The sequence below is a fragment of the Delphinus delphis genome, chromosome 18 (genome assembly GCF_949987515.2).
Source record: "Delphinus delphis chromosome 18, mDelDel1.2, whole genome shotgun sequence".
Taxonomy (NCBI): domain Eukaryota; kingdom Metazoa; phylum Chordata; class Mammalia; order Artiodactyla; family Delphinidae; genus Delphinus; species Delphinus delphis.
The window spans coordinates 4,493,642-4,506,175 of NC_082700.1; the positions used below are offsets into that span (position 1 = coordinate 4,493,642).

A 12,534-nucleotide genomic window follows, 5' to 3' on the forward strand; every position below is an offset into this window, starting at 1 on the left:
TTTACCAAACAAAATTATACAATCCAAAATATGTAACACTGACATTAAGAATAACTCACTAATTATGGAATTGTATGCTTTTACAAGTATATAAAAACACGTTTGGAAAAACTGAGTATGTGTTCTTGAATGCTTCAGTTTTGTCCTATTCCCATTTTATTTCATACCTTTTGCAGAAAAATCAAGCTTGATTTTATATATCCTCAACAGTTTCTCAAACTGTTTCAAAACCTAAAATGAGACTACATAGGTTACACACACACACACACACGCACACACACACACACTCCACTGAATATCCTCTTACTAGATGTTGCTTGACGTAAGGATTATTATTCTTGGGTCTCAAGTTCTATGAGTCAGTTGACTGCTATACTGAAATGAACTGCCAAATCCATCGTTTTCAGTGAAATCTTTTATCAAATATATAGACCATCTTCTTAGAAAGCCTGTAAACTTGGCTGACTGGAAAATAGACAATCTGTGCTTTTCTCCCTCAGGAGAACTAAGAAAGCAGCTGTCCTGCTTTTTAAAAAAATTCTGTTTTTGTTGGTTAGCATATTTTGAGAGTTTCTTCAATTTACCTATATTCCTGTAATTGCAAATTTGCAAATCCCTCTTCCGAGCTTGCCAGCCCTGCTGTGACAAAGAACGGCATTGACTAGTGCATCTGTTAAGTTTTGTACTGATGTTTTGGGCATGCAAACATCATAGCGCCTGTGTTGAAAATGCAATGACTTCTGAAATGCAGCGTCACTTATTAAGCGAATAAATTGTTGGACGATTTGGGCCCAGAAGTGTGTTGAGCTCCAGGACATGCAGAGCAGAGCACCAGGGTCCACAGAAGGAGGAGCCTTGTAGGACTGGCTCTCAACCTGCGATGTGTAAGCATCCCCCCTTTGAAGGCTAGTTTTCAAATACTACCTTCAAGGGTATGAAGAATGAGTAAGTCGGGGCTTCCCTGGTGACACAGTGGTTAAGAATCCGCCTGCCAACTGCAGGGGACACGGGTTCGAGCCCTGGTCCAGGAAGATCCCACATGCTGCAGAGCAACTAAGCCTGTGAGCCACAACTACTGAGCCCGCACAACACAACTACTGAGCTCGCACACCTAGAGCCTGTGCTCCACAACAAGAGAAGCCACCGCAATGAGAAGCCTGTGCACCACAACGAAGAGTAGCCCCCGCTCGCCACAACTAGAGAAAGCCCACGCGCAGCAACGAAGACCCAATGCAGCCAAAAAAAAAAAAGAATGAGTAAGTCAATACACCCATCAGCAGCAGCACTAATAATAATACTAATGCAAAATAACATTCAAGTAGGTCTGTGCAAAGCGCTACATGCTAAACGCTTCCTGTGTCCCATATCACCAGGCCGTGTGGTGGGTTTCTAGGTCATGCTCATTCCATAAAACCAGGACACAGAGGTTCAGAGAGGTTGTGTAATGCACCCCAAAGCCGGCAATCGGAAATGAGGTGAACCCAGGTGGTCTGTGTCCAGAGCCCGTGTTCCCAATCCTTTTATTCATGAAGACCACGTAGCCATTGATTGACATCTTCCCTCTTACAATCAGAAACCTATTTTTACTCCAATAGAAATGGTAGCTACGGTCAACACTGCTGACTCAAGCCCTGTCACTCTGGTAGGTCTGCAGGTAGAGGCAGGCACACGGAGGCCGATAGGTTTTCTTTCCCAAACCTCTTCAACCCAGGGGGGCTTCCTGGAGGAAGTCAGTAAGAGCTGGCCAGTAACTAGAGGGGAAACCAAGTCTGAGAGATGGAAGAAACCATCTTCACACCAACAGCAGGGTGGGATAGAGTGAAATAAGCTTCACTTTTCAAAAATGAAAAGACCTCTCAGGATTTGTCACCTGTCCCAGAACTAAAGCAATGACCTAAACGCAGAGCGATGGCTTTTGAATGAGAACAGCCTGAACCAGGGCCGGCTCTGCTTCTCACCCCGGGTGGAGCCTGTTTACAAGGTTAAGTTTGTTGAGGGTGGGAGGGCTGAGAGGAAGCCCCTGTCCCAGGACAACCTTCCCACGGGGTGGAAACATTCAGAGGGAGCGAGGTCCCTGGGGTAGCACTGGGGGCTGCGAGACCAGTGTTTTCACTTAACTTCAGTCATAAACTCTGGATTCAGATGTTTCAAAAATACCTAGATTTTCACTTGAAAACAAGCCAGATTCTCCTGTGCATCCACATCTGTGAAGTGTTTGGTCACTGGGCTGGGAGAGCAGCCGCCTTTGTCCCAAAGCCTCCTCGGGGGGCAAAGCGCCTCCGTGTCCTTTATTGCAGGATGTGCTGCTTCTTATACTGGATCTTGAACTGACAAAGGCAGAGTGTCTTTAATAATCATTTTTTGATCTTTAAAATAGGTTATGTTCTCATAGCTTCAAACGTTCCTAAAGAAAAGTGACCAAATCAATGCAGTGATTTGGAAGGGTACACACCCGTGGAAATGACATCCTACTCTGCTGAGTCACCAGATGCAGCTTGGCTCCAGCCTCCAGGCAGTCCCTAGAACCCACAGGAGTCCTGCTCAATACCTGACTATTGCTCTTCTTTCCTGACCTTTCTGGACTGTAAGCAACAGGATGAGGAGGTTGGTGTGTGTACTGGGGGCGGGGGGTGAGGTGACCGCCAGCCTATATCGTAGGAACCGCGCTCCCTGTGTAATCACGTCCGTGTTCTTGTCCTGGCACCACTGAACCAGCCTGAGGGTCAGACACACAGTCAACCACCTTCGAGGCCCTCACCCTCTGGGCGTCCCCACCGACGACTTCAGACCTGGGCAACGGAGAAGGAAGGTGGAGGTACGTACAGTGAGAGAGGAGGGGCGAGGGTGTGCTGTGTACATGCACGTGTGGGTGTGAGTAGCAAGTCCCACGGCCGGAGATGGTGGGTGCGGATAGACAGATGATGCGTGGCCGGACCACCGCCTTGCCTGTGGAATATTCTGGAAGGTTCACAGATAGGTCACGTACAGGAAAAGCACCAGACTAGTCTCTACGATGCCAAGCAGGAGGTCTGGCTGGACTTTTCCCCTCTCACTGAATTGTCTCTACATCCATTAGACTGCCATCCAGCACGACACACGTGGTGCACGACAGTGGAACGGCCCTGCTGGAAGGGGCAGAAGTTCAACTGACCTTGACGAATTAGAAAATAACCCCCCAAAAAAGCGACAAGTGCCACAGTAATTAGTGCAAGGCAGCACACCACAAACCAGAATCATCCAACAGGGCACAGGCAGCAGGAAAGCCAGTGGGGTCCTGGGCCTGATGAGATCTTAACGCCCTTAGTTATGTCGGAACGATGTCGGGATTTGGTCAGAGCTGAATGGCGTGGTTCTCAAACTCAAGTGTGCATCAGAACCCTCTGGGGGGCCTGTTAAAAGTCAGACTGCAGGGCCTCACGTCCCAAGTTTCTGAGTCAGTAGGTCTGGGCTGAGGCCTGAGATGCTGCATTTTAACATGTTCCCAGGAGATGCTGATGCTTCTGGTTGGGCCCCCTGCTTGAAGGCCCATGGCCACTCGGCCAGCAGATGCAGAGGGTAATCAGTCGTTCTGCCTCAAGAAGTTCCACATTTAGTGGGCCACTAGAGCCCAGTTTTGATTACTAGAGTTGAAGAGGCTGCAGAGAAATGGTAGATGACATGGAAAAAAGGCTCAAAAGGAAAAGGATCAAAAGGATATAAAATGAAATCAATCCGGAAAAATGATTTAAGTCACTGGGATAACACTGTTTGAAGAAGAAGAGAATGCCGTTTAATGGATATTTGCAATGTATAAATGTTGACTGTGACTAGGGCCTTCTCTGCATCTCCAGGGCTGGGCCAAGGTAAGCAGAATTAGAGTGTCATAAGGAAGACTGTGATTAGGGATATTAAAATGCTACTAAGCTTTGAGGGTAAGTGCGGGACTCTAGTTTCCAAAGACACCCTGACTTGGAAGATTTAGATTCGATATAGAAGATTCCACTCTGTAAATTTCCTTCCGATTGTCAGATTCTATAGCATCCAAGAATAAATCTGCTCCTATTTCAAAAGGATCCTGGAAGGAGTAAGGATAGAGTTGGATCAAACCAATTTTCCCTTAGGTTTCAGCTCAGTAACCTAGACTTCTGTTACCTTTCAGAGAATGCCATTAAGATGTTCTTTTTTCCTTTTAAAATACACTACTTGTAATTGTAGTCAATTACTAGGGAAATCTGTGCCCTAGGAAGTGCTTTCATTTCTGCTCCAAACTTATTTTCAATTGAAAATTTGTTCCCTGGTGCTTTGATGCTATTATTTGAATTTTTATGATTAAAAAATTCTTAGATTTCTTCTGTAAATATTTTATACTGTGGAGATATTTAAGTTATCTATCAAAATCCACTTTAACTATGTACTTTAACATACTTCTATCGGAAAAAAAAATACTCTTACGTCCTTGGGCCGAAAAGAAGTACAGTGGATGTAATGACCATCATAACTGTTAACATTAATAGCATTTTTAATGCTGAAAATAACAGAAGATTACAGATAAATGTCAAAAATCAAGGTGAGATATTTAAAATTTCTCTGATTTGCCTGGCTAGAAAAGGGTTGCTCTAGGATCAGTTCACTTGAATTGTAGGACACAGAGAACAAAAGTTTTCATCTCAGTTATTTCAAGATGAAATCATGCAGGCACACACAGCCCCCCAAATACAAACCCCATGTGTCATAGGGAAAACTATCCTTCTTGAAAATATGGAGACGAAAACCTTTGTTGCCATGTATACTCATGTATATATTGCATTGTTATATTAAGTTCTGAAAGAATTACCCTAAGGTAGCGGTAATCCGAATTTCAAAAAGTGAGAACACTAACAAGGAAAAAGTCTTTACTAGATCCTGAGAAATTCTAGGAAAAGTTCAAAGTTCATATCCATTAAACACAGACTAGTTACCTTTTAACTTCTGACAAGAATAAACACTTTAAATATATATATATAATATATATTTAATATATTATAATTTAAATGTGTATTGTATTTTATTTGTATTATATATTATATAATTATATTTATATAACTTAAGTGTGTATTTATAATTATTATTTAAAAAATTATTTATCCTTATCAGAGGTTTATATATATATACGTTTTTTAAAGAACGCTAAAGGCGTGACAATTAGCCTTGTGACTCAAAGTATTGGCTACACACTGTCAGCATCACCATCAGCGTCACCTGGAAACTTGCTAGAACTTTAGCAACGCCCCAGACCTCCTGAAGCAGAATCTGCTTTTTTTTTTTTTTTTTGCGGTACGCGGGCCTCTCACTGTTGTGGCCTCTCCCGTTGCGGAGCACAGGCTCCGGACGCGCAGGCTCAGCGGCCATGGCTCACGGGCCCAGCCGCTCCACGGCATGTGGGATCCTCCCGAACCGGGGCACGAACCCGCGTCCCCTGCATCGGCAGGCGGACTCTCAACCACTGCGCCGCCAGGGAAGCCCAGAATCTGCATTTTAATAAGAATCTCAGATGATCTGTATGCCTTTTAAATATTTCAATTTTGAGGATCCCTAGTCGAAATTACCAGTAATTTTTTCTGCATTGTTTGCCAGAGGCCAGTAGATCTGTTTGCTAATTCCAACCGTGTTTTTACTTCCTTGATGTATATAAACTATGTCTGATGATTCTAAAAGTTCCAACCAGATTTTAAGATTCCAACCAGATATCAAAACCATCCAACAGGGGCTTCCCTGGTGGCGCAGTGGTTGAGAGTCCGCCTGCCGATGCAGGGGACGCGGGTTCGTGCCCCGGTCCGGTAAGATCCCACATGCCGCGGAGCGGCTGGGCCCGTGAGCCATGGCCGCTGAGCCTGCGCGTCCGGAGCCTGTGCTCCGCAACGGGAGAGGCCACAACAGTGAGAGGCCCGCGTACCGCAAAAAAAAAAAAAAAAAAAAAAAAAAAAAACCATCCAATAATTATTCCATTTTTTAAAGGGGACAAGAAAGCAGTCTGTTCCTTCATTACACCAGGCATATAATCAAAGTGGAAACATAAACGTTGTTTAATAAAACACCATCGCAGTCACTTACTTAGTATGTATTTTAAATTTGAAATGGTAAGTTGTCCTAATTTCATATGATGTATATACTATCATGAAATAAAGTTAATCATTATTTTAATAATGGAGTAAGTAGTTCTCTAAAAACAAAATGTTTACGACGTCTCCAAAATACTTTTATTTATTTCTCATTTTCTCTTTTACACGTGTTTAAATCCTGCTTTAAATTCTGGAGGACTCCAAGACTGTTCCTGCCTGCCAAGTCAGTGGAGGAATTTTCCCCTACTGAACATGACTGTTCCCTTTAGGCCTCTGGGAAAGGAGGTGCTCTTCCCATCACCCCCTCTGCCTCCAGGTACCAAGAGGGAAGACAGCCCCCTTCACCGCCAAGAAACAAACGTGACTGAGACAAAGAAACAGAGTTACAGGGATAAAAGGAAACAAAACCCAGGATAGCCCCTACCTGGATAATTAGCCTTGACTAAGGATTCTGGTAAAGTAACTGAACTGTCATTGTTACAGGATAACTCTTTCTACTGGAAATAATACAAATATCTTGGTAGCTGAAAGTTTTAATCAAATGGAGTAAAAGATTACCTGCTAACCTTAGGACTGTTGGAAACATGATGGTTTTCTATGATGTTTTTAGTCCTGTTGCGAAGTTCACGTTCTTGAACGTATATATGCATATATAGATGTATACACGCACACCTACACGAACGTACACACATATATCAAGACGTGCACATTTCTTAATCATTAACCCCACAGAAACAGAGAAGCTTTGAGGAAATCACATGAACATCCAGAAATCTTCACAACTGAAAGTGAACAGTAAGAACATGTTACAGTTGAATGAAAAAATCTCAGCTGAAATCAGATGTTTTAAAAACAGGAGGCAAAAGCGGCCATTTAGCTAATATTTATAAGGCCATTATATACTGATGTAAGTATATAACAGGAAGTTTATACCGATGTAAGTATATAACAGGAAGTTTAAAATAGTAAAGGAAGGGAAACTCTCTGCACAATAAGGGTGCCCTCACCTCTTTGCATTCAAATATTGCCATGTGCCTCTGGGGGATGGCCTTGGCGCCAAACGGGGGAAATGCTTAGGGAAGAAGAGAACTGAATAGAATAAAAGCAGGCCTCGTTCCTGTAGGTAGGACCACGTTGATAGTCACAAACCATGTAATCTTATTTTATTTTTTTAAAACACTTACTGTTGTCTAATAGAATGTCCTTTTATTTTATTTTACTTTATTTTATTTTATTTTTTTACTTTCTGTCTGCACCACGTGGCATGTTGGTTCTTAGTTCCCCGATCAGGGATCGAACCTGCGCCCCTGCATTGGAAGCATGTAGTCTTAACCACTGGACCGCCAGGGAAGTCCCCCACGTAATTTTAAACAGGAAGCTTTATGTCTTAATTGTAGGACTAAAACCTTAGTGACATTAACATATTACATATCATTTCCCTCATATCCTGGTAGGCATCAAAGTTAGTCCCGTGCAGGGAAGGAGACAGGCATAGACTCCGGAAACCCTGGATTCATATCCTTCCTTTACCCTTGAAGCTCTGTGGCCTCGGACAAATTTCTTAGCCTCTCTGAGCCTCAGTTTTCTTAACTATAAATGTGCGTTTTTGTGAATACAGCAACAGAGCAGGTAAGGCGCCCAGCATGGGGCCCGGCACACAACACGTGGTGAAAAACCGTCCTTATTATGATCATTATAATTACTATTAGCGATATGCAAATGGCAACCACCCTTTCTACAAAAACACATTTATTGCTTTCAAACCCCATTATGGATACTTCCCAGCTCTCGTCAAAGCCAACTGACCTTAGTCATTTCTCCCGTGGAGATGCTATTAACTTTCAAGTGATTAAAAACAAACAAGACTCGTCACATTCAACCTACCAACTCCATCACATGTTGAAGAATTTGGGGGTTTTTTGTGTTTTTTTTTTTGCAGTACGCGGGCCTCTCACCGCTGTGGTCCCTCCCGCCGTGGAGCACAGGCTCCGGACGCGCAGGCTCAGCGGCCATGGACCACGGGCCCAGCCGCTCCGCGGCATGTGGGATCCTCCCGCACCGGGGCACGAACCCATGTCCCCTGCATCGGCAGGCGGACTCTAAACCACTGCGCCACCAGGGAAGCCCTGAAGAATTTTTTAAAGGTTGAGATGGGTCATCCAGTTCTGTGGACTGAAAATCCTTTCCCACTTCTGAAATGTTTCAACCCTTCTCTACCGTAAGTGACATAAGAGAGGAGGCACGGATTCAAGTGTAGGATCGATTCACACTCGCGCTGCACTGGGAGGTGCTCTGGAGAGAGGGCTTCAGCACGCAGGCTGCCAGAATGGACCTCAGACCACCGTGGGCACAACGTTTGGGAGGGACCAATGAGGTTAACTGATTACAGATGATTCCCCAAGGACCCTGAAATACTGGTCTTCCAACATCTGAATGGGTTAAGTTGATGGGCTGCCCAGAAATTCTCCCACTGGTTGTATAGACACAGCTATAAGTACACTGCAAGTGGAGGGAAGGTATCTGTGTCCAAAACATCTGTCTGTGCTAACAGAAACGACGAACAAACACAATCATTATACGGTATGTTTAAAATTAATTCTTCTGTATCATTTCCTTGCTCTCTGAAAACAGGCAATAGAGTTTTTATTGAATTTAAGTTGCTTTCTGGTGAAAAGAAAGAAAAGGGGCTCAAATTTAACTTTTCAGGAACAGCCATGTGGTCATTCTGCTTGTAAACTTACATAATGTAGCCGATATACATCACAATCAGATATGTATATTATTTACTCACAACTGAATCAGTAAAGCAGGAGACCACTTGTTTCAAATGCACTGACACCACAGACAGTATGAACCAGAAATACTTGGTCTACAGTACGTAATACTATTTATCTCAACCAAGAATAACTATTAATACATTCTTAGGTATAGAGAAATGGGAAAAGTGATGCTTTTCATATTTTGTGATATAGCTTTACATTAATTATTTTTTGGAATATACTAAAATCAATTTAATCCACTTTGAATACTGTTATTAATTTTTTTCTTTTGTTTCCTGAACACAGACTGTAGCTTAAAAAACTACTGTGGTGTACCTAATCAATCCTACTTCATATGTAAATCGCAACATATTTCATTTTAGAAGGACACATGGAAAAACCATATTGAACAGTGACTCACTTGATTCTGGATTTATATGGCAACATTTGAAACTAGTGGTCTCGCTGACACAGGCAGCCATGCAGAAAGAATTACAACCATCCTAGGAGTACCAAAATAATTTTTGTGAACAGTAATTGCTGAAAGTAAAGAAAGAATGAAAAAGAATGGGTTCATGGTTTCAGCGTTGGTAACTTATTACTGAGTTCATGTTAATAAAATCATGTCCCTTCCAAACGTAAATCATGTAAACTATTTCCACTGGCTTCAGAGTGATTGTATTGCTAGATACATGCAGCACTGAAAATCTACCTTGATGTTTAAAAAAAAAAAAAAGGTCTGGAAAAAGTAATGTCTCCATTCTCCTCAATAACTCAGTTTTATTTTAAAGTCCAGGTAAAAACTCTGGGACCAATTTACTTTTTATAATTTCATGGCCATGTCATACCCCTTCCTTTCCCCCCCCCCCCGCACTACCAATCTTCCAAACAATATGAAACAAAAACCCTACCTCCAGATAAAATACTTAAAAAAAAAAAAAAACCACCCCAAACAAAACGAAATTATATTGAGCAAAGAACTCAATTGTTTTCAAAGGGTGAAAACACTGGTAACATGATTTTCACTTCAATCACTTAACTTATCTAAATAAATGCTTCAAAATGCTCCTGTGGCTTCAGAGAGAATCCAACAGAAAGAATCTAAGGAGAGCATCTCAACCGCTTGGCCAGGCAGTGGGAGAGCTTGGTAATGCAGGCTCCTAAGTGGAGGGCCGCTACACGTCGCTGGGTGACGGCGCTCTCTGCGAGAGGCTGGACGGGATGCAGCCGCAGCAGATGAGGCAGAGCGCTTTCTGGATCTCTTGGTTTCTGAAAGCATATATGACAGGATTGATGATGGAGTTGTAGGTGGCGGGCAGGAGGGTGGCATAGGTGTAGATGGAGGGGTAGGTGTAATCAGCTATCAAGGAATAGAGGGTGAAAGGCATCCAGCAAGCAGCAAAGGTCCCCAGGATGATGGCCAGGGTCGAGACCCCCTTCCGGGTGGTCACGTAGTGCGAGGTGGCCAGGAAGTGGTGCTGCAGGGCTATCTGGTGGGCGTGCCTCATCACGATCTTACAGATCTGGATGTAGAGCTGAAGCATGAGCGCAAACATAAAGAGGAAGGAGATGGAGAGGATGGCGGCGTTGTTCTTGGTGAGGGGTCTGACCACACTGCAGGTGGACTCGTCTTGGAGGCAGTTCCAGCCCAGGACGGGCAGCAGTCCCAGGCAGATAGACGTCCCCCAGAGCATGACAAGCATGACATAGGTAAACGTGACTGTCCTCTCCGAGTGGTAGGTCAGAGCGTAATACAGGGAGAGGTAGCGGTCAACAGTGATAGCCAGCAAGCTGCAGACAGAAGCTGAGAAAGAGGCGACAATCAGTCCAATGGTGACCAGCTTGGTGGCTTCTGACTGCAGCAGGTAGGCGAAAACGAAATTGACGATGAGTCCAATGCCGGCCAGCAGGTCTGCAAGCGCCAGGCTGCCTATGAGCAGGAACATGGGCGCCCGCAGGCTGGGGTTATGGAAGATGATAAGGACCACGATGGCATTTTCACAGGAGATGAGGGTTCCCGAGGTACACAAGACAATGTCCCACGGGTTGACAACCAGCTCTGGCTCTGGCTCCACGCCAGGAACCTGGGAAGAGACAGCAGCCGAGACGTTCCCCGCAGCTCCGGCATCTAAATAATCCCGAGGCAGCCCGCTTACATTGACCTTCAGGTCTTCATTCATTTTAATCCCCGTCCTCTTCAACGAAAAGACAGGCTGTTTAATGTTGAGATACAGCAGGGTGACAATCTAACATCACGCAAAACCCACACGAACAGAAAGCCAGCCCCTACTCAGATACTGCCCCCAAATGCCACAGCTTCCTGAATTACAGACTGAGAGGGAATAAAACAAAAGCCAAAGTCTCCGTGGCTTAAAACCCACCACAACCAAAAAAATGCCCTTTGGCGCTGGGGGGAACACAGGATGGGATTTGCACACACGAGCGTGAGCGGGGCGGGCACACGCGGGACCGCGGCGGCCGGTTTGCTAAAGTGCTGGGGACACACGTGAAAATCCGTCTCGCGTGCTGCAAAAGGAGCCCGGCACCGGGGCTGCCGCTGGGGGACCGCGCCACGACGACAGGTCGCGAGCCGGGGCCGCCCTCCTCGGTGGAATGTTCAAAACTACCCCCCCCCAACAGCCGCCCGGCGCGCGTGCACACACTCACACCCCGGCCAGAACAAAGAGGGGTCCGGCCTCCCCCGTGCGCACGGGGCAGTCGCGGCAGGGCCACGAAAGGCGGGCGCGCGCGATGGAGGTGTGGACAGACACAGAGACAGACAGACGCCCATGCACCACGGCCGCTGCCCTGGCGGCGGGGGCACGGCGGACGCGAGGGGACTCACGGGGCGCCGCGACAGGCTGCCCGCGGGGACGGAGGCATCGCGGGGGTCACCTTGGCGCGCCCAGGCCGGGGGGCTCCTCCGCTGCTCCCGAGGCGCGCGGGCGACCCGTGTGGCCTGTCGGCGCAGGGCCTGCGGGGCGAGGGGCGGCTGCCGCGCTCGGTGCTCGGCCGGGAGGGCGGGGGCGCGCTCCGCGCCAGGTGAGCGGCGGCGGCAGGTGAGCTGCGCGCTCGGCTCGCGCGCCCGGCTCTCCCCGCCCGGCCGCCCGGCCGCCCGCTCGCGGCACGCGCGCGCGCCCCCGCCCCGTGCCCGCCCGCGCGCGCCGCCGCCGCCGCCGGAGCCCCGAGAGGCCGGCGCGCGCCCCAGGGGTCGGGGCTGCGCGGGGCGGCGAGAGCCCCCCAGCGCCCTGCGGGAGCGAGACGACCCGGAGGCGGGGAAGTGCACTGTCACCCTCACTGCCGCGGCCCCTCATCCCACCCTGGCTGGCGGTCGGGGCTTGCACCGCGCGGGGGCGGGGCAGCGCTGCCCGGGAGCCCGGTGACCTATTTCGTTCCTGAGGTCCCCCTGCGGAGTCCCGTTCTCCAGCGGCCCGCTTCTCCACGCCTTTCCCTAAACTGCTACCTCCAGGGTCAAAAGAATTTGCTTAGGGTGGTTTTTCAGGATCAGCAGTGGGGATGGATACCGGGCGGAGCAGGTTAGGGAAGCAGATCTTTGAAGCAGGAAAACGCTCAGCCAGCTGTTTCGGAATTGCCGTTGACCACATCGCATTCGGATCCCCAAGAGGCCCCCTTCCGTGGGTGTGTCCTGGACTTGGTTTTCTAATTACTATTCCCCGGAAACATTGGCTTGACTGGAT

At 46.9% G+C, this 12,534-nt stretch overlaps 1 protein-coding gene across 1 annotated transcript; it reads right to left on the reverse strand.

Annotated features, from left to right (window-relative positions):
- Positions 1–8,667: 8,667 nt before the first annotated feature.
- Positions 8,668–11,870, reverse strand: GPR12 (G protein-coupled receptor 12). The gene is made up of 2 exons (XM_059995511.1): positions 11,682–11,870; positions 8,668–11,031 (listed from the first exon to the last, which is right to left on the reverse strand). Exon 2 carries the CDS (start codon positions 11,014–11,016, stop codon positions 10,012–10,014), a length of 1,005 nt encoding a protein of 334 aa, XP_059851494.1. The 5' UTR covers positions 11,017–11,031; positions 11,682–11,870; the 3' UTR covers positions 8,668–10,011.
- Between the last annotated feature and the right edge of the window lie 664 nt (positions 11,871–12,534).

Excerpts from the sequence above, each read along its gene's own strand:
- GPR12 (XM_059995511.1), bottom strand. The coding sequence starts at position 11,016 with ATGAATGAAGACCTGAAGGTCAATGTAAGCGGGCTGCCTCGGGATTAT.